The 23,365-nt window shown below is 37.1% G+C and overlaps 1 protein-coding gene across 3 annotated transcripts in view; it reads right to left on the reverse strand.

Annotated features, from left to right (window-relative positions):
- Positions 1 to 23,365, reverse strand: part of STRBP (spermatid perinuclear RNA binding protein) — a 135,149-nt gene that overhangs the window by 19,054 nt on the left and 92,730 nt on the right. For all 3 annotated transcript variants that reach the window (XM_033123890.1, XM_033123888.1, XM_033123889.1), the window contains exons 11-16: positions 17,136 to 17,228; positions 16,519 to 16,718; positions 9,817 to 9,975; positions 6,626 to 6,760; positions 6,282 to 6,422; positions 3,512 to 3,635 (exon numbers count right to left, since the gene is read on the reverse strand). In XM_033123890.1, the coding sequence (XP_032979781.1) occupies positions 3,512 to 3,635; positions 6,282 to 6,422; positions 6,626 to 6,760; positions 9,817 to 9,975; positions 16,519 to 16,718; positions 17,136 to 17,228 (852 nt within the window). The remainder of the gene's footprint in view (positions 1 to 3,511; positions 3,636 to 6,281; positions 6,423 to 6,625; positions 6,761 to 9,816; positions 9,976 to 16,518; positions 16,719 to 17,135; positions 17,229 to 23,365) is intronic.

A 23,365-nucleotide genomic window follows, 5' to 3' on the forward strand; every position in this document is an offset into this window, starting at 1 on the left:
TAGGAAAACATTGGTATATAAAATAGAGCAAGGACACAGACTCTCTGTGGCCCCTCCCACTACACCCCAAACAAAGCAAGTTTTGTTTGCATTACAACCACTTTGTCTGTAATCATTTCTCCTGCTCAGAATTTTTTTTCCTCCTTTTCTAACTGACCAACTACAACGCATCCTTTAGATCAGGACCAAATACTACCTCTCCCAGACTCGCTAGTTACTCCTTGGCCCACCCACGCTACAGCTCGCATCGCGTTACGTGATGTTTACTCAACTGCCTGTTCCTACCCATCTGAGCCTGAGCGCTCACTAGGGCAGATGCCAGGTCTTCTTAGAATGCCCAGTTCTTGTTTGACACAAAACACTCAAATGTATGCTAAACAAGTCAACTACTCATCTCTCTCCTGAGAGATGACAATGTTTCACTTTTTAGTCTATACTTAAGTCATATACAACTGGGGTAGTACAACTTAGTTTTACTCTTAGTCTTTGATGATCAGTAGTATATTTCAAGAGGACACAACGCAGCTGAAATAAGCAGCAGGGACAGTGTCAGAGGCCAAAAGAGAAATTAATGCTTAAAAAAGCAAGTTGTACAGCAAATCCAGGAGAAGGTAGCTGGTTGGCTAAGGCTACAGTTTCAAGGGTTTTACCAAAACCTCCTTTGAGAGAGAGGAAACTATTCAGCTGGACACTGGGGCTCTAATCCTGACTTCACCTCTCTCCCTAGCAAGGTGATTTTAAATTGCACCTGTTATTTAACCTCTCTGAACCTCACAGTCTTCTGCAGTGATTGAGTTAGCGGGGAATATAATTAAATAATATATGTAAAAATACTTAACTAGAGTGCCTGCTGCACAAACGGCCTAGAACCTATTCATAATGTAAACTGACCTCATCTGAATCTTCTCTAGGTTATAAAAGAACTTCATTTTTAAAAGCTTCAGGAGACAGGCTTTTCAGAGGTCAATGCAACGGCTTAAGAGAGAAGCTACTACGGAGCAGACGAGCCTGGCAACAAGCAGATATAAATGATTCCTTTCACAATTACTGCCACTAGACGATGGCTGCTTTCCCCTCGAGCAGGAGGTAAACGTGCCAAGACTACACAACCACAGACAAAACCAGATGAAGCCCCAACAGAACACGTAATCAAAGGCAGGAAAGCTCATCAATAACTTGCCTGTTATTGTAAAATGAAAGCTGCTTCCTTAAAATAATGCCAAAAAAAAAAATTATTAAATTTCAGTAGAAATAGTGAGATGCACAGAACAATGTCTTAAAATTTTGGACACTAAACTGTATCCAACTATAACTAACCTTTCCCCCCAACATTCCTCTTTCGGCATCCTGTCTCCTCAAATGGCACGATCATCCAATCTAGTTCCTCTAGCTCAAAATCCTGGGAGATATCCTTGAAACCACACTCTTTCATTCTCCATATTAAATCCATCAATTTTGCTTACGAAGGACTCATTTAATCTATTCACTTCCTGCTACCCATCTACTTCCCTACACCCACTGGAAACACCACCGTCTCTTGCCTGGGCTGCTAGTTTACAAAAATCTTCACTGTCTTGTCAGACCCACTTCTGTCCCTCCAATCTATTTTTCACACTCTAGAGTGATCTTGACAACAGAGTCTGACCTCTGATCTTGTCACTTCTCTCCTTAGAATCCTTCACAACTTCCCACTGCACTTAGACTTCTAAGACCAAAATCCAAGCCATGGCCTCCAGGACTGGGACTGAGCACCCAGCTTTAGCTCAAGTCACTCCCCCACCCCCATGCTCTCCACATTACATTTTGGCCTTCCTCCAGTTCTTCAAATGAGCCACGTTCCCTAGCACCAGCACCAGGTCTGCGCACATGTCCTGCCCTCTGTGGGCAACATTCTTCCACCCCACCCTGCTCTGAGTTAACTCCTATTCAGTCTTCAGAGCTCAATTAAAGTGGTACTGCTCAGGGAGGCCTTCAGGGACCCAACAGACCAGGGCAGGTTTCTCTGTTACATCCACTCATAGCATCGTGTCCTCCTCCGTCAGCATCATCCCAGTTTACAATTGTGATTATCTGACTAGTATGTCTCACTTTAGACCATAAGCTGCATGGGAGCAAAATCCATGTCTGGTGTGTGCCAAAGCAGGCATGCAATATTGGAATGAGCAAATGTATGCTTAATATGACACATCTTTGAGCTATGCTCCTCCTGGAATCAATTTCTAGAAGGGTAATTCCAGTCACCTCATCCATAGACGTTCCCAGACAGCCTATTCTAACTCTTTCTTAGGAGGAAAAAAAAAGAGGTCTAAGTAAACTTCTTAGGAGTGTTACATAAAAAAGCAATGACTGGATAAAATCCAATCTTTATGACAATTTCTTCTTGATCAACAACTACAAGAGGTTTACTTGTCAAGTTAAAGGTTCCATATTTTCAATACTGCAGAGAACTTGATTTTAATGAGGCAGCTGTACACCTATTGCTCAAATCACATAAGGACTGGCCCTAAGGATTAGAAGAGAAGGCATCTTTCCCCACTCCCACAAGCCGTGTGGTGAGATGGAAAGAATACAAACTTGGGAATTGCAAACACCTACTCTGTGCTCTGCTGTTTACTCGGTGTCTCACACTCAGCCTTGTCTCCCTAAACCTTAGTTTCCTTATCTGGAAAATGGAAATAATTTCTACTTGAGGAAACACTGTGAAGATTAGAAACAATTAAGGGAAATCATTTATATGAAAGTATCTGGTGTATAGTAAGCTCTGGATAAATAAGTTCCCCCTTTTCTCTTTTGGTACTTCTTTAGTCTTTGATGATTCCCCAATATTGAGTTTACAAAACGCTAATAAGGCCAGGCTTCACCCCAATTAATTAGCCTCTTATCAGCTTTTTCTATCCTGTTACACGTCATCTATCTCCTACCGTGTTTCCCCAAAAATAAGACCTAGCCAGACCACCAGCTCTAATGTGTCTTTTGGAGCAAAAATTAATATAAGACCCGGCCTTATGTTATGTTATACTATATAAGACTGGGTATATTATATTATATTATATTATATTATATTATATTATATCAGACCTGGTCTTATAGTAAGATAAGACGGGTCTTATACTAATTTTTGCTCCAAAAGACGCATTAGAGCTGATTGTCCAGCTAGGTCTCATTTTCGGGGAAACACGGTATCGCCCCCCTGAATACACCCTGCTCAGATATCCAAACTCCTCAATATGTGGAATATCTTTCAGCTTCCTCACTGTCAAAATGTGTCCCCTCAACCAAGTGCAGTATTCCTCATCTGTCACCTCACTCCAGGAAGCCTCTAGTCACTCAGCAGATTCCAGGAGAAAACCTATGACGTTCTGTAGATTCTCTCTTCAGTTTCTGTGCCCACACATCCTATACCCATGTTATGTTTCCAGAGACCGTGTATAACCTTGGAAAATAAAGGAAATGCTGTTCTTCAAACTTTGGCCCCCAAAAGGAGGCATATCTCTTGTGAGTTGTACTGTACCTGGAGCTATGTAGCCAGGAGCAGCTGTGGCCCCAACAAAAGCTCCCCTGGTTAGAGTTCCTCTTCCTCTGCCCCGAACAGCCTGGACTGCTGTGGACACAGCAGTATTCACAATACCCTTTGCCTGTTAAAATAACATATTTTCATTACCGAGAGAAGTAAGAACTATCCTATCATCTCTGTCATGTACAACTTCTATGAGAAACTTGAGCCTGCGGATGAGAAATGAGTCGTCTATGACATTAAATGTTCACTTTATCATCTGTAAAATGAAAATGACACCTACCATACAGAGTTATTCTGGAGAATATGCTGGGCACATAAAAGTAGGTACATAACTTCTTCTTTTCACTTGAGGGTTACCCAAAAAAGAGTTCATTTTCTACATACAAATTTCAGTGGTCAAATTACATCTAAAGTCAATTTAGGCCTGACTACAGTAATTGTAGACACTTGATACCGAGGTTCAAAACCCATTGAATTCTCTGCCCACAGACAAAAAAAAAAGACTGCAACAACAGCAACAACAAATGACCTCGAATCAGCTGAGAACCTGAATGGGTTTTTTTTTTTTAAAAAAGAACTAAGACAGGAAGACCAAAAATGTACATGCCAGTTTCTGCTCTAAGTCACTAAGACTTCTGGAAGTTTCCTGTGATTTCCGTGAGCCTGTTTCTCCTGGGGGTGGGGTGGGGAGATGTCTCATTCATTAAATACATAGATACCAACTCTACAGGCCCTTCATGCTCTAAAATGCCATGGACTCTGCTAAAGCCACATAATCTCTCTGAGTTGTGCCAGTAATTATAAAATGAGGATAATGATACCCACTTTGCTTTCCTTAAAGAACAACTGAGAAAATAGATACTAAACTCTTAAAAGCAGATGAGGTAAGTCACGGAGTAACAGGACACAGGGCTGCTAAAACATCCCTTTCCAAAACTGAAATTTTAAGAAAATCAAAGGACATCGACTTTTAAATTAAACGTTATACTTATTTTCTAAAAACTCAAGCTAGAAACTGCCTGCTATGGGCAAGGAGCAGGGGAGGCGGCAGAGCCTCAGAGCTCACTGTGTGATACAGTCCGCAGCACCCAGCTGGCTGCAGGAGCCAGGGCACACACACACCTGTCTCACACGGAAGTACCATCATCCTCTGCTCCTCCTAGGTCAGCTTCTACTGCTAGTGTGAGTGGGCAGAAGACAGTTTCAAGGCTGGATGTATCATACACAGGGAACTGCCATTTTTCTTTTGGGCTGAAAAAATCCAGCCCACAAATCCAAAATAGACCACTTCTTGGCTGTCAAGCACATTGAACACAGGAGTTTATAGCTTCTGGTATGGAAAATTTCTAAAAATGAGTGAACTTCAATCAGACATTTTCTTTTCTTTTTTTTTAAACACAGCTTAGTCCAAAGTAGTCAGGAAGCAACAACCTGGTGTGGCAACAGAGTGACTTCACACAAATCAAAGTCATGTCTACTAGTGCCAAACTTCATTACCTAGTAAGTCTCTACACGTAGTTTGTTTAAACATTAAAATTAACTAACCAAATACAAGATGTAACCTATAGGAAAAACACACCAAAATAAACAAGGTAACAATTATCTTTCTACTAATTTAGAACGTATTTCAGAAGATTTTAGGGAAAGGAAATCCACTTATTCTCTCCCTACATGTCTTCCTCTGCAATTTAAACACTTTATTTTTATTTCATCTCAGTAAAAATTAATTTTACTTGTTTATATTTTGAATCCTAAAATTTAGGCAGTGTTTATGATGGTAAATACAAGAAGGTTAAATGAAAACAATTTTCTAAGACGGATCTAACATGCAATAAACAATAAAATGCCCATGGTCTTTGGAAGAAGAAAAATCTGGTTTTAAAGGGAACCTCTACTATCAATTCACTTTATTATTTTATTACATGTAGTATCTTAATTTCTTCAAGCCTTGTTTCCTCATCTGTAAAATGAGATCAATTCTACCCTCCTATAAGGACTTAACATATGTAAAAGACACTGTTTAACAGAATCTTAAATAATCTAAGCTTCTGTCTATTAATATTTGTAATTGATTTCTTCCTATCACATAATATATTCAGACTTATTACACCAGCACTCTCCATGAGGGAGAAAATGTAGCTTATGTTTATTTATGTATCTCTTGTTCCTTCACAGTCATGCATGTGGTACACATCTAGAAAATTTTTTTGACTGTTTAACTGAATGGATGGAGAGTCTGTTATCCAAAAGCATGTTGTTAGGAAGCCATTTTTCTAAATGCCTTCAGCACACTGACATTCCCAACGAACAGAGGTAACACGGGGCCAATCTCTACAGTGCCACCCCCAACGGGAAACCCAAAATAAATAATGCAAAAGTTCAAAACTGAAAAGGAAACTGGACAAGCATATACAGACTCTGATGAAAGCAAGGCCCAACCACTCTTGGCAGCTTCCCTAAACTAAACAAAGGCTAACATCTCATCAAAGTCCAAATCCCTCAACACGACCTCATCAAGGTGACCTAATGCCCTCAAGTCATGTTAATAGTCTCTTTTTAATATATGATTTGCCTAGAATGACCACAGAACAGGGAACTACTGACACATTTATATTATGCATGACCTAACCCAAAGAAAAGGTTGGTAAACCCAATAAAAAGAAATAATTTCAGAAAAAGCGCAAGTGGCACAAAGACAGAAAAGGAAATTTAATTCTGGTAATATTTTCAAAGTTATTACAAAGGTTTAATGGTTAACTCATACCTGAGGGATAATCTTCTTTTTCTTATTATTCGCTGCGTTGGGCCCAGAAAACAGCTTCTCCAGGGCAGCTAATGCTGCACTTGCTTTTGCCACTTTCTTATTTGGACCCGCACCTCTGAATTTCTGTCCATCTACTTCTACCTAAAACCAAGAATAACACTTTACAGTTATCCCGGGCAATTCCTCTATGTAGTTTTAATTTAAATGTATCATAACACAGAAAATACCAAATGTCAAATAATGCAACAAGAATTGACTCAGTCTAAAATTTTTTTACATATAAACTCAGGATATCCTATGCCTTTAAGGGAAAAACTAAGGTTGGCTTGTAGCTAGGTACACACCTCCATTACAAAGCGTTTGTCATGGCTTCCTCCAGTCTCCGAGATGAGCTCATACTTAAGACCTCTTCTTTTCTCATTGAGTTCCATTACGGGGTTTTTGCCACTTGCTGTGAGGATAGGGCCCTGAGTTCTTACCTAAAAGGAGGTTCAATCGAGTCAGATTTTAGAGTATGAAATGTCTTACTAATAAAGTTATGCTATGCCTCTGTTGAAAAGGCTCAGAAATTGTACTTTAAAGCACTGAGGGGCTAGGACACATAATCACCTTTATATACGAATAACAAAGTGTCTTTAAAGGTATGGAAACTATAAGCAATAAACATCCCAGTCAGTCATCTGGCCAGCCTGCTGGTGAAGCAGGGCTGTCCCAACAGATCAATGTTCAAGAGCAAGGTAGCCGTGCCATTACGTGGTACTCTAGCTCTTATCTGTGGCATTTGTGATCTAAGAATAATCATCTAAATGACTAATAAAGTGGCTCGAACAGTTGAGGTTCACATAACAGCAGAGTATTCACTGTTCTCGTATTTAGGGTTAGGAGAAAATAACTCAATTTAGGATGTAGAAGAAAATGTCCCTTCACACCTCTCAGTCTCTCTAAAGAGATGAAAGGACACCCAAGGTAAAAACAGCATACTGAAGACTATGGATTCTGAAATTTAGAAATAACACAAAAAGGAGTCATTCCCTATCCTTAAGGAGCTAGAGTGCAGTGGGAGTGACAGATAAAATCACTGTGAAACCATGTGCATTATAGAACAGATGTAAGTTAGGGAAACACGGTAGAAGGAATCATTTTCTAGGACTATCAGGATGGTTTTCCTGATAGGAAAATGTGACAACGTGAACCCACCCTTGAAAGGGAAGTGCCAGACCTCCGTGAGGAGGAAATGAAGGTGAAGGGCATTCTGGACAGAAGAAACAGTGAAGCAAAGGCCTAAGAGGAGGAAAGAACAGCTGCCAGGGAAACAGCAGTTTGGATAAGGAACGAAGAAAGTAAGGTAGGACCTGTGTAGAAACACCCTTGACAAAGGACTCTGCATGTCATACACACGAGCTCTGGCTTCACTGTGGATAGCGGGGAGCCATTGAAAGAGTTTAATCTGGAAGAGTTCATGATTAGGTTCGTGTTGCAGAAAATTACTTTAGCAGTAGTAAAAGAACTGACTTGAGGAAGGATAAGAGTAGAGGAAAGCAAGAGAAGTAATTCATGTAAGAGTGTGAAGGCTCAAATGAAGAGAGAGGCTAGCACCAAAAATAAAACAAACCACAAAAGACTACAAAGCTATAATTTTGAGAAAGGAAAGACCCAAAGATTGAGTACTTTCTGAGGTTAAAGATCATGTCTTTAATTCCACCACAGTAATAGCTCAAGAAATGCTGACCAAAGAAATGAACACCCCCAAAGAATTATTATGTATAAAAACCTAATGGACAACCACATTCTCTTAATGAGCACTCTGTGCTGATTTGATAAGTCGCTGATGCGGTACAAGTGAAACACTAGACAATTTTTAAAGACAAATTTAATAAACATTTCTGGATCTTTTGTAATAAACATCACTTCTTGAAGAGTTAATATAATCTACATTTTAAGAATTTCAAGGCAAATTTCCAGTCTCCAGCTTTAAAGGGTAATGAGCAAGTTTTAAAACTAGGTCTATGGTAATCAGTGCCTGCTTCCCAAATCTGAAATCACTTTTATAAAAATGAGTCAACACATACAAATATTTGCATTTCTAATCAGTTACTGCTCATTTAAATAAAGAATAAGGGCTTTGTTCCCCCACCCCCACCCCCATACATCATACAGAAACAAAGCACAGAAGCATTCAGGAGCCAAACCTCCATCTACTCATGTGGCTGCCCACACTGCTCTCTCCCTTCCGAATGCTCCTTGAACTTCACGGTCTGAGTCTCATAGTGAACAAGCTGGTTCTCTTCTTAGTATTTACACCACTGCCAGCACCGCGTCGTGCCCTGCTTGTGACTACCTCTTGTGAATGACTGGTCTCTCAAAAGCCAGGTGCCACATCTTATCCTCCACATCACACGAAGTCAGGCGAGATTTGCACAAGCCTGAGTCACCCCCATCAGTCCCCTCCACACTGGCTCACCTGGCACTTCTTAAACATTCACTCTCACAACTCCTTTACATCTACTATTCCTCTGACCTAGAATGCCTTCTTTCCACCTCTGCCCTAAAAAATTCTACTCGTCATCTAAAACCTAGGTCACATTTTACTCCCTTTGATTTTACACGTGTGTTTAAGTTACACAATCACTTCCTCCTTGGAGATTTTACATTATGTTCATTTTGCAACCATAGTACTTATTGCATTACATTATAATTGGTTATATATGTGTCTGTTGCCCTTGTAGCCTGAGGGCATCTTGAAGCTCTAGACACAGTTTTTTCAGCATCTGGCAGTAAGCATGTACTAAAAAAGGGTTCATAGACTGAAAAAAATTACAGTCCACTAAGTCCTTAATAAATACTCATTCTTACAAATGACAAAATATTTTTCAGGTATTAATGTAAGCTCTTGCTGTCACTTCAAAGCCAATTTTCCTTATGAAGAATGCAATAAGCAAGGGCTCCATGAATTCCCAAATCGGCTGTGAATACTCAGCACCTGGATTCTGTCTCCTATGCTCTGTGGGAATAAGCTCATTGGCCAGGACTTATTCAGTCCGAGGAACACACCAGGTCAAGCTATGCGTCCCTCACAGCTGGTCCAACTCTGGGATGACCCACTGCCCCCCACAGCTTAGCAAAAACTTCAAATAGTCCTAAATTTCCTCCGCTAGATCTTTTGGGTTTTTGTTTTTCAGTTATTGTTGATACTCTTGATAATGTAATTGTGATATACTGCTTCCATGGCCACCAAAAGGGAAATGCTAGTTAAAATAGGGTAGATTCAAATGTCGCGCAGTATACAGTTATGTTTATAGATATTTTCAGAATTAAGGGGAAAAAATCAAGATGTAAAACTGCATGAAAATGATTGCCTTCAAAAAAATACTCATAGAAAAAAGGCTGGATGGAAATAAAACAAAATATTAATGGCTGCCTCTGGAATATATGTTTGCATATACTTTTGATTTTATTTATACTTTTCCATCTCTCTCAAATTTTCTACAGTGAAAACAGATTACTTATTTTCTAAGGAAAACATATATAAGTATACCTCTAAGGTACTGGAGGTTTCAGTTGTAGAATTTCCAGTATTATTGCTTGAGTTTGAAGACACTGTTTCATTTTTGCCTTCATTATCTGATTTTTCATCGGAACTCATACATTCAATATCTGCATCAAAGCCTGTTGGGTATCCCATTGCCTGCAATACCTGTACAAATTACATTAAGATTCAGTTTTATTCAAACACCAGAACCCACAGAGAATAGATGAAATATTGAGAAAACCACTTTCAAATCTACAACATTTAAATCCATGAAACACCTTGTAGGAAGAGCAAGATGGTACTAAATCTATAAATCCTTGGTTAAACAAGTTTTACCTACCAGGGTGTCACCATAGAAAATGGGGAAAACGTCCACAGAGTAATTAGGTTTAAATAAAGGATGAGAGAAATGCAAACCTGAGGTTCTTCCTGATTCATTTAATTTGGAGGTAAAAGATACAGAAAATAAGCAGCAGAACCAAGTTCAACCAATGAGATGAGGGAAAAGGTAAAACAGCACACTATAAAAAGTATACGGGACCAGGAAAGGAAAAGATGTGAGAGTCTAAGCCTGTATTTGTCCTCTGGTCCTCAATTTTCCAGTCTGCAAAACAGGAGGACTCATTAGGTGACCTCTAAATTCTATGACTCAATCCATTAGGGAAGATTAGCACAGAAAAGCCATCATGAAGGTTTCATTACCTTGCAACCAATTTGCCAGTCAATTACAAAATCACATCTGAAGCTTTCTAATATTGACCTCTTTTGCTTTTAACTTAAACCATAATTGAGACTTCAAAGAAAAGATTCAGTCTCTAGGTTTATTCTCTACACTGAGTGAGCCAGAAACAATTTTAGGTTTGTGTTTCCATCCTGCCTTGCAAGGCCTGGTTACTTTATGGTTCCCACCAATGTTCCTTCTTATAGTTCCATTCAGTGCCTGGCATTACTCATCTTTTAAAAAATAAGGTTGTCACAAAATGAAAGGACAACCTATTGATGGGAGAAGATATTTGCCAATGATACATACGATAAGGAATTAACATCCAAAATTTATAAGGAACTAATGCAACTTAACACCAAAAAGACAAACAATCCAATTAAAAAATGTGCAGAGGAAGCACCTGAAGAGATATTTCTCCAAAAAGGACATACAGATGGGCAACAGACAATGAAAAGATGCTCAATGTCACTTATCATCAGAGAAATACAAATTGAAACCACACTGAGATACCACCTCACTCCAGTCAGAATGGTTATCATCAATAAATCAACAAACGACAGTGTTGGCGAGGATGTGGAGAAAAGGGAACCCTTGTGTACTGTTGGTGGGATTGCAGATTGGTGCAGCCACTATGGAAAACAGTATGGAGGTTCCTCAAAAAATTAAAACTAAAACTACCTCATGACCCAGCAATTCCACTTCTGGATATTCATCTGAAAAAATCCAAAACACTAACTCAAAAAAACACATGCATCCCTATGTTCACTGCAGCATTATTTACAATAACCAAGATATGGAAGCCACCTAAGTGCCCATCAATAGGTGACTGGATAAAAAATATGTGGTACATTTATACAATGGAATATTACTCAGCCATAAAAAAAAAAAAGAAATCTTACCATTTGCAACAGTGAATGGACCTAGAGGGCATTATGCTAACTGAAATAAATAAGACAGAGGAAGACAAACATCATATGATTTCACTTACATGTGGAACGTTAAAAACAAAATAAATGAACAGACAAAACAGAAACAAACTCATAGATACAGAGAGCAAATTGATGGCTGCCAGAAGGGAGGTGGCAGGGAGCTGGGTGAAAAAGGTGAAGGGATTAAGAAGTACAAATTGGTTGTTAACAAAACAGTCACAGGGATGTAAAGTACAGCACAGGGAATATTGTCAATAATATTGTATGGTGTTGGGGGGCTATACTAGACTTACCAGGGGATCACTTCGTAAGTTATATAAATGTCTAAATACTATGCCGTATACCTGAAATTAATATAATACTGAATGTCAACTGCAGTTGAAAAATTTTTTTTTTATGTAATGTTTTCAGAACTGTGTGCACAGGTGTCTGCACACGCACGTATTACATGAAGGCACCCCTTTTAAACCTCCCTCCAGCTTATACTGTTTATTACTTTACAAGAGAGTATGTTCACTAGCATGTTTTTTAAAAGCCTCTTTAAACAGGTTGATAATGCATTGCCAGTTACTAATTTAAAGGTCTATATCAGAGAGAGATTCCCAACAATCCCTGTATTTGTTTCAGCTTTTGATTAATGTTTTAAGGTGCTGGAATGTAAAAGCAATGTCATATTTCTTTACAATCCTAGCTATGCCTAAACGGTGTCTCAAAAAACTATTCTGAAAACTGATTAGAGGACGTGAGGGGTTGGGGACTTGGGGAGGAGATTCACTACATAAGGGACGTAATAAGAGAACTTTTTGGGTGAAAGAAATATTTTATATCTTGACCAAGGTGTGAAGTGGTGGCTGATTGTAAACATTTGCCAAAACCATATACCTAAATATGATTAATTTTACTGTATATAAATTATACCTCAATAAACTTGGTTTTAAGGAGACCAAAACAAAACAAAAAACCCTATCCTGATAGCCACCCGAATGAGAAGCCAGGCAGCCCAGACTTTATAAACAATGGCATCTTGTATCAAGAACTCTGCCAATATAAATAAAACAGTATTACTCTAAACAAAAAAAAATGGGCATAAGTAGAACTCTGTACCAAGAGAAATTAATTCACCCAATTCATATGGAGAATTTGGCACTCTGCTGAACATTTCAAATCATAAATAAAGTCCTTGTACTCATTGAGAGTAAAGCCAAGAACCCTTTTTTAACATCTCGAGTTCTAAAAATTGTCAGGTAGTACTTTACACTAAGACAATAACATCACTTGGTTAGATCCTCATCAATATTTTATATTAAAAAAAAAAATACCTCCTCCACTGAGCCCTGTAAATATGCTCTCCCTGAGAAATATCATCTCTGAGAGAATAGTTCTCAGTCTGGAATTAACACTGGCTAACAAACTGCAAGTCAAAAGCCAAGAGTCACAAATACATTTGATTTGTATATTCCAATAAAAACTAGAGACATGCAGCTTTCCCCAGTTTAATACTGACAGTTAAAACAGTCTCATGTGAATTATTTAGCACCACTTTTCTCTGCCCTTTTCTCACATTATCAGATTCATTTAGTTACTTAATCGTAGCAACATACTTCCATACACTTACAAACAGTTGATATAACTCATAGATAATGTGAAGGGATACAGAATACTTGCAAAGCAGCATTTCAAATTAAGTCGTTTTTCTATGAACATATATTCTGAGATTATTAACTAGTATATGCTATAAAAAAATTTTTAAATAAAATAATAATAAAAAAGCAAGAAGTTCTCAGATCTCTAGAATCAGTTTGTTTGGAATAAATATTAACGCCAAAAAACTGCTATACCAAAGAAAAGTGAGTTTCAAATGTCTAGCAAACTAATCAAACCCAATACACACATTAATGGAGCTGAAAATCACAAGATGATTCCTATTCGAGGTGATTGGGAAATCCAGTGTATCCATGCTTTTTTTCCCCTGAAAGGGGGTTGAGGCTGAGAAAGATGATATCCTCAAAGACCAGGGGCCAAGAGTGAAAAGAAAACACACTGTACTCTATGGCTCTCCAACTCAACACCAAGGTCATATTCATGGCTTGTGTACATGATGGCTCCAAGAAACTCTCCAAAGAGTCTTCACTCCTTGTCCCCTTCTAGATGATCTTTTCCCCACAATGACTAAGATTTTTTTCATTGAATATAGCTGATGATGTCCCCAAATGTTTTCTTTGTGAGGGACTCTAAGGAAAAAGAATTCAAAGGGGAAAGGGATTGGTCACTCATCTCCGTCACTTTAGGGTGCCTGCTGCTGGGCAGCCAAGGCTCTTGTGACAGAAACTGATTCCTTCTTGTTTTATTTTGATTTGATTCTATGGTGTAATTTGTCTTAACAGGTCCAACCTCTCCCAAGGTGTGATGTTAGGAATGCAAGGACTTTTATCAAGTGGGACCTATTTTCCTAAACACATGTTGGGGTGAAACTCTCACAAACTCATACAGAACCTGTAACATGTGGTATAACCTTTATGGATGGCAATTTGGTAATAAATGCCTAACATAGAATAAAAATCCCAATACGTATTTAATAAATTAACGGATCATTCAAATAGGCTTTCTTCTTGACCTAGTAATTCTATTTCTAGACTATATCTTAAGGGATCATCAGATTAGTTCAAAAAGATGTAAAACAATCAACTGGAAGCAACTAAATGTAAAAGGATTAGTGCCATGGTAGACTGATAATAATGAAGTATTATGTCATCACTAAAAATGAGAACCATCTTTGAGATAACTATAAAAAACTCATATTTTTAGATCATCAAAGAAAACATGATCCTAGTTTAAATATGCATTTTGTAGGTCCCATCATTCTTTATCTGAAAACCTTGGGCCAGATTTTCAGAATTCATAACTTTTCAGAGTTTAGAAAGATAATACAATAGTATATTTACCACCTATTTTCCAAATCCCCAGTGGTACTTCAGGTGCTATCCCATGTCTGTACAAACAAATATATAAAATATTCATACTAACTGGAATAATAAAGACAAAAAATACCCTACGTCAATTCAGGTCAGGCTTTCCCATCAAGTGAGTTTGCATCAAACTTAGGGAAATATTTTTCATTTTCAATGCTTTCTGGATTTGGAATGGCAGGTTAAAAGGTTGGAGGGGGAGGATTTGGAAAAACACATATGAAAATGTTAAATCGTTATTATGAGAACAACTAGCATCTAAATCTTGTCATGTTGCAAAATTTGCGTCCACTAACTCACCCAAATTTTAACAAACTGCAACTTGCTATGAGGCCACTATCTTACAGGAAAGGTTATTGTAAGCAACAACCCATAAACTGTGTCTCTGCATCCTAGCTGCTTTTAAAGGATAGCACTGCTATCCCTTCTTATGAAGACCTATCCAAGGAGAATGCCTACCTGCCATTGTACCAAAACAACTGCGACTCTCATAATCAACTGTCTGTCCTTATGTCACTGACTGAATTGATAATTCACAAGCTTTTTGTGTCAGATGCTAGAGAACTTAGGTGTACATACCAGTACGTGACTTGTTCTCAGCATACATTATTGCTAAGTTATCAAAATGTATTTTTAGCATTATTCCTGGACTCACTTTTCCCCTCATTCTTGGTTTTCTTTTTCTGCCTCATTTTAAACTCATACTATTTCATCATAACTGAAGTACCTCTTCTGTAAATAAGGCAGAACATCAATAACATATTGTTTTATATTTTTACAGCTTACTATTTTTCTGCATTTTTCTAATTACTACCTGACATATATTTATTCGTTTGTATATCTGTTGTCTGTTTCCCCATCCTATCACACAAGAATGCAAGACCCAGGCAGGCAAAGACTCTGTTCACTGCTATAGCTTAGTATCTAGGATAATGTTTGCATCCACATTAATACTACAATGATCATCAGTTTGGGGAATATAATCTGTAATGTTGCAAAGATTTTATATGTGTCAGATGGGCACTTGTCTTATGAGGGAGTCCACTTCAGGGACGGTGTAGATACCTGACCACTGCACTACACCTTAAGCTGAAGGTGAATAATAATGAATGTCAACTATGATTTAATATGTACACAGTCACAGGATGTGGAGTACAGCATAGGGAATAGAGTCAATGGACTTGTAACAGCTACGTACAATGTCAGAGGGGTAGTACATTGGGGGATTATCACTTTGTGAGGGGTGTAAATGTCTAACTATTACATTGTTTTGTACACCTGAAAAAAAATATAATACAATGATCATGAAAACAGACCAACTGTGTCTCATGCCATACTGTTACATAACAGAACTTTTCTTAAGTGAAAACTGATCTTCGGTCTACATGATCTTTGACATTTTCACACTTGTCTCCAAGAGGTCAAATGTACTCATAGGGAGATTCCAATATTTAGGAATTTTCTACAAACCTATGTGGATGATTGATTGGTTCAAATCCTGGACCTTATTCCCTATGGAAATACTCTGAAATACGAAAAGGCACCATGCACATGGAAAATGATAAATTTATTTATGACAGAAAAAAATCTGCAAACAGCAAAATAGCCAATGATAGGGAAATGTTGAAACAAATACCATCCATATCATGTTACTCATACAGCCATTAAAAATTATTTACGAAATTTTAATAACATGGAAAAACAATGATGACATGTTAAATGAAAAAAATCAAGATAAAAATGCATATACACTATAAGCTCAACCTAAACAAGCAAAACAGGAAAAAAATATTGGAAATAAATAAACCAACATACTATATAAAAATATTAATGATCGGCCTCAGAGATATGCAACTGACTTATTTTTTATTTCTTTACTTTTCTTCTGTGTTTTCCAAATTTTGTATAATCAACACATACTATTTTACATCCAAAAAAGAACTACGTGATCCAGAGGTGATGAAACTCTATACGTGTATGTTTCTGTCATTAAAATCTTGAACAATTCTGTTACTTCACTATTGGAAAATCAGCACCTTATTTACAACCTAAAATAACAAAGCACTGGTGAGGAAAAGACATACTATACCTTCACTGCTACATGGAGTTTTGCCGTTTTCTTGGATGGTCCTGAGGCTTCGTATGTTGTACCATCCACATCTACAGACATTGTGAATACTGGGGCATGGACAGGACCAGACTGGGATAAGAGCTTATACTGAAGCCCAGGTCTGATCTGATTTAGCCTCATTAGTGCATTCATAAGGTCTATTGCTTTACTATCCAGAACTGTTAAAGAAAAAAGAATGAAGTCAGAAATCAAACCATTTTGCTTTAATTTATGCATTTCTAGGTTCTTCCTGACCACTATAAACTCACTAGATTTTTAAAAAGCAAGAATTTCAAAACACATGTACAAATTAACTTCACTTTCTAAGTAATTCTAAAATGACTTCTTAAATTATTATGCGAACATCACTGTAAAATATGCATTACTGTATCTGTACATTAATTTTAGTTTGTTGGTATTAACGTATCCTAAGCAATGAAGCATGGAAACAAAAGAAGTTATTCAATTATTAATTTTTCCGTTAAGATCTATTCTGAAAACACAATTCAAATCAATCATATTCTTCACAATTTTTATTTTTCTGACTTCATAAATCCTTTCTAGTTCACATCTATAAGAATAAAGATTTTATATACTTTTCCTTAAGTTTCGTTTCATCTTCTTATTGGGATCTTTATCATCCCCTAATCCATCTTCAAATGGCCTCTTCAAAGCTGATGACCCAGCACCTAAGGAATTAAAAGAGATTTGTTATCGGTGAAAATAATGACTCCCCTTACTCAACCAAATGCGTCTGGTATGTTCAGGGAGGGAAACCTTAGGAATCACAAGGACCATAGGATTCTTTCATTAATCAATAAAATTACCATATTTATAATATTGTAATAGCAAAAAGTTTTAAAGTGAATCTTTATGAAACAATTTAATAGTATCGCTTTTTATAAATATTTATTTTCCCAGTTATTCATACAAATACAAATATCTATAAGCATATATTGACACCTGTATATGCATGGAAAGATACATATCAAAATGTTAAAGATAGTTATCTCTGGTAGTAGGATTTATTTTTACTTATGTCTTTTCAAATATTTCTTAATTTAACATTTATTACTTGTATAAATTTTAAAGTCCACATCTTAAATCTCATGCTTTTGGAAATCTCATTATATCTCATACTACAAAATGTTTTTCTGCCTATTCAAATGCTATTCAAGATTTTATTTACAGTTCATCTTCTCCATGAAGTTTTCTTCAGCTCTTCTCTCACCTCAACCTTCTAAAAGAGTTTCTGTAGTATCAGAAATATAAAGTGTTATATGTTGTCTGTGTTATTGCCTATTTCATATAGAGATCTTATGTTTCCTTAGCGCTCTATGACAGTCAAAGTCCTTCTGTCCTTGTCTTGTAACTTAAAAACTAAACAAGACTTAGAAACAATGTAACAGGTATGAAACAAGAACTGAGCTGACATCAATCAATTTCCTGGGTAAAGAAGCTAGTTAGTAACGCTGCCACACTTAAGGCAGAAGGTTTGCTGTCCAAGTGAGGAGCAATAAGAGAAAAGCTCATCAAGCAGTCCATGTATCTTAAAGAACTCTCAGTCTTCAACTTAAAAAACTGGTTGTTGGGTTTTTCCTTAAGGAAAGTTCTGCTCAAGAGGTTCATACTGAAATTAACAGCATATTCTCTGATCATGAAGATTTATTGTCCCTTGGGGTAAACACTGACTACAGCATTTGCTTGAGTCAATACCACTCAGGTCAATCAATCTCGATGTTCTTTTCAGCAGAAGGCACTAGCTGCTTATATCTGCTTAGCACTGTATTTCATTTGCATTACCTAAAACTGTGAGCGTGCCAGTCTCCCAGAATGCAGTCTTTCGGAGATAAAAGTTAAAAAGGAATGAACTCTATTCAATCATTCAACCACTCATTAAGTTACATTAAAAGCTGCTCCCTGATTGCATGGAAACCACAAACTGGCTTAAATGCACAGATCTATCCTCTAAATCCTTGAGCTACATAGATAGAGTTCTATGAATTAAGCTTCATTCTACCACTCCAGCCATTGGAAAAGGCCTGTCAAATCTGGGCCTAATCATAGTATTAGGTTGGTGCAAAAGTAATTGCAGTTTTTGCAATTTTTTTAACCTTTTACACCACAATTACTTTTGCACCTACCTAACAGTAATCTCAGACAGGGACGGGGGCAAGAAATGGGCTTCCTTTACAAAAATCAAGTATTTTCAACCTTTACCATAACTAGAAGTGAGAAGTGATCATTTGAGAGGCAACAATTTTTAAAAATAATATGTGTGTGCTTACCATATGACCAGCAATGTTCTTAATACCTTATATGTACTAATTTATTTAATCATCACAAACACCCTCTGAAGCCTATACTTTAATCATCCTCATTATAATTTCATTCAGCAACAATTATTAATTGAACATTTTTATGTGCAGGACAATTTTAGGTGCTGGACATACAACAACACAATGTCTCAAAGAGATTATGCACAGTGGTGGGAACTAATAACTAAAACATGTCATATGGTTTTGAGCACAATGAAGAAAAAATTAAGAGGCTTAAGGGGATGATGTGCTGCTGTTTAACCTGTGGTGCTCACCAGAAAGGTCAAAAGGTATTGCTGATACGGTGACATTTTGATGAGGACCTAAAGAAAGCATGGGTGAGCTATTCGGCTATTTGGGAACAACCAGCCCCAGGCAAACAAAACAGATCAGCAGGAACATGCTAAGAAACAGTAAGGGCCTGAAGGAGGAGGGTGGGAGAAGATGCGGGCAGAGAGCAGTAGTTCTCAACCCAGCTGCTACTAATTCACCAGAGAACCTTGTACAAAATACCGAAGTTCCACTTCCAGTAGGAGAAAGGAAGTAAACTGAAAAAGCCTTCCTGACGTGAGCAATTAGAAAAGCTGGACAAAATGCAGAATATCTGGTCCTAGACAATAAAGACTATGGAGCCAAGATCTGGGGGATGAAGGAAACCCGGCATTGGGGGCCACATTTCCCCTAGGGGCATCTTCCAAATCCAGAAGAGGCCAAAGACCTGATAACAACAGAAAATAAAAAATAGTTTTAACTAAATGATAATGAAAATACTGTCAAGAGTATAATGCACATAAATCTGGGCTTAAAGAAAAACTTACAATCTTAAAGAGTATAAAATAGACTAAAAAAATCAATAATGTATTCATTCATCTCTCTCGAAAAGTTAAAAGAATAACAGTAAATTAAACACAAAGAAGGTAATGTGGAGGAAAAACAGGTAAGAGCAGAAATCAATAAAACAGAATACAAGTATATACCAGATGACCAACAAAGCCAAAAGATCATTTTTTTTATTAATTAATTTATTTTTTATTAGTTATAGGTGCACAAGACAAAGTAATACTAGACGTTTATCTTTTATATCCCTCACACTGTGTCAACCCCCCTGCCCCCATCCACTATCCCTCTGACATCGCACAGAGCCATTACATTTCCACTGTCTCTATTCCTAATGCTGTATTCTGCTTCTTGTAAGTATATACATATACACACACACATATCTATATATATATATATATATATATATATATATATATATATATATATATACACAAACTTGTAGTTGACATTCATTATTGTTCAGCTTCAACTTCAGGTGCACAGTGCAGTGATCAGGCATCTACATCATCCCTGAGGTGGTCTCCCTAATAAGACATGTGTCCATCGGATACCCTACAAAATCTTTACAACATTATTGATTACATTCTCCAAATTAATTTTCAAAACCCCGTGGCTATCTTGTGGTTACTGACTGTTTTCTAATCCCCTCACCTCCCCTCTTATCCCCACCCCCCCTCCCATCTAGCAACCCTCAGTTTTTCCTCTATGTCTCCAAAACTGTTTCTGATTAGTTCATTGACTTATTCTTTTCTTTAGATTCCACATATAAGTGAGATCATATGGTATTTGTCTTTCTCTGTCTGACTTATTTCACTTAACATAATGTTCTCTAGGTTCATCCATGTTGTTGCAAATGGTAAGATTTCTTTCTTCTTTATGGCTGCGTAATACTCCATTGTATAAATGTACCACAGTTTCTTAATCCAGTCATCTACCGATGGGCATTTTGGTTGTTTCCATGTCTTGGCTATTGTGTATAGTGCTGCAATAAACATAGGAGTGCATAAAGTTTTTTGAATTAAGAGTTTTGGATTTCTCCGTGTTGATACCTAGGAGTGGAATTGCTGAATCATAAGGTAGTTCCATTTTCAGATTTTTGAGATACCTCCATACTGCTTTCCATAGTGGCTGCACCAATCTGCAATCCCACCAACAGTGCACAAGGGTTCCCTTTTCTCCACATCCGCACCAGCACTTGTTGTTTGGTGATTTATTGATGATAGCCATTTTGACTGGGGTAAGGTGGTATCTCATTACGGTTTTTATTTGCATTTCTCTAATGATTAGTGAGGTTGAGCATTTCTTCATATGTCTGTTTGCCATCTGTATGTCCTCTTTAGAAAAATGTCTCTTCATGTTCTCTGCCCATTTTTTAATTGGGTTGCTTGTTTTTTTGGAGTTGAGTTGAGTGAGTTTTTTATAAATTTGTGATATTAACCCCTTATCAGATATATCATTGGCAAATATCTTTTCCCATTCAGTAGGGTCCCTTTTAGTTTTATTGATGGTTTCCTTTGCTGTGAAAAAATTTTTAGTTTGATGTAATCCCACATGTTTATTTTTTCTCTTACTTCCCTCGCGCGAGGGGATATATCAGTAAAAATCTTACTCCGGGTAATCTCTGTGAAGTTTCTTCCTATATTTTCTTCTAGGAATTTTATGGTTTTAGATCTTATATTTAAGTCTTTAAGCCATTTTGAATTTATTTTTGTATATGGTGTAAGGAGGTGGTCTAGCTTCATTTTTTTGCATGTGTCTGTCCAGGTTTCCCAGCAACATTTATTGAATAGACTGTCTTTACCCCACCATACATTCTTGCTTCCATTGTCGTAGATTAACTGGCCATATAGGCATGGATTTATTTCTGGACTCTCTATTCTGTTCCATTGATCTATGTGTCTGTTTTTATGCCAGTACCATGCTGTTTTCATTACCGTAGCCTTGTAGTATAATTTGATGTCAGGTATTGTTATACCTCCCACTTTGTTCTTATTTCTCAAGATTGCTGAGGCTATCTGGGGTCTTTTATGCTCCCATATAAATTGTAGGATTATATGTTCTATTTCTGTGAAAAACGTTGTTCGGTAGTTTGATAGGAATTGCACTGAATATGTATATTGCCTTAGGCAGTATGGACACTTTAACTATATTAATTCTTCCTATCCATGAACATGGTATGTGTTTCCATCTATTTGTATCTTCTTTCATTTCTTTCCTCAGTGTCTTATAATTTTCTGAGTACAGATCTTTCATTTCTTTGGTTAAATTTATTCCCAGGTATTTTATAGTCTTTGAAGCAATTGTAAATGGGAGTTTTTTTCATTTCTCCTTCTGATGTTTTATTATTGGTATACACAAATGCAACTGATTTCTGAATAATTTTGTATCCTGCTATATTACTAAATTCATCTATCAGCTCTAATAGTTTCTTGGTGGAGTCTTTAGGGTTCTCTATATATAGTATCATATCATCTGCATATAACGACAATTTTACTTCCTCCTCACCGATTTGGATGCCTTTTATTCCTTTTTCTTGTCTGATTGCTGTGGCTAGAACTTCCAGCACTATGTTGAATAGAAGTGGAGATAGTGGGCAACCTTGCCTTGTTCCTGATCTTAAGGGGAATAGTTTTAGTTTTTCCCCATTGAGTATGATGTTAGCTGTGAGTTTATCATATATGGCCTTTATTATGTTGAGATATGATGCCTCTATTCCCACTTTCTTAAGGGTTTTTATCATAAACGGCTGCTGGATTTTATCAAATGCTTTTCTGCATCTATTGATATGATCATGTGATTTTTATTTTTCATTTTGTTAATGTGGTGTAGTACATCAATTGATTTTCGGATGTTGAACCAATCTTGCATACAAGGGATTAATTCCACTTGATCACGGTGTATGATCTTTTTAATGTATTGTTGAATTCTGTTCGCTAACATTTTATTGAGAATTTCTGCATCGATGTTCATTAGAGATATTGGCCTGTAGTTTTCTTTTTTTGTGGTGTCTTTGTCTGATTTTGGAATCAGGGTGACAGTGGCTTCGTAAAAAGTGTTTGGTAGCCTTCCCTCCTTCTGGATTTTTTGGAAGAACTTGAGTAGAATAGGTGATAATTCTTTTTTGAACGTTTTGTAAAATTCACCTGTAAAGCCATCTGGTCAAGGGCTTTTGTTTGTTGGGAAATTGTTGATTACTGATTCAATTTCCCTGGTGGTAATCAGTCTACTCAGGTTTTCTGTTTCTTCTCGAGTTAGCCTTGGAAGGTTGTATGCCTCTAGAGAATTGTCCGTTTCTTCCAGATTGTCAAATTTGTTGGCCTATAGTTGCTCATAGTAATTTCTTAAAATTTTTTGTATTTCTGCGGTGTCTGTTGTCACTTTTCCTCTTTCATTTCTGATTTTATTAATTTGGCTCCTCTCTCTCTTTTTTTTAATGAGTCTGGCTAAAGGCTTGTCGATTTTGTTTATCTTCCCTAAGAACCAACTCTTGGATTCATTGATCTTTTCTATTGTTTTTCTCGTTTCTATTTCATTTATTTCCACTCTGATCTTTACTATCTCCTTCCTTGTACTCCCTTTGGGCTTATTTTGCTGTTCTTTTTCCAGATCCCTTAAGTGTGAAGATAAACTGTTGATTAGTGATTTTTCTTGTTTCTTTAGGTAGGACT

The sequence above is a fragment of the Rhinolophus ferrumequinum genome, chromosome 12 (genome assembly GCF_004115265.2).
Source record: "Rhinolophus ferrumequinum isolate MPI-CBG mRhiFer1 chromosome 12, mRhiFer1_v1.p, whole genome shotgun sequence".
Taxonomy (NCBI): Eukaryota; Metazoa; Chordata; class Mammalia; order Chiroptera; family Rhinolophidae; genus Rhinolophus; species Rhinolophus ferrumequinum.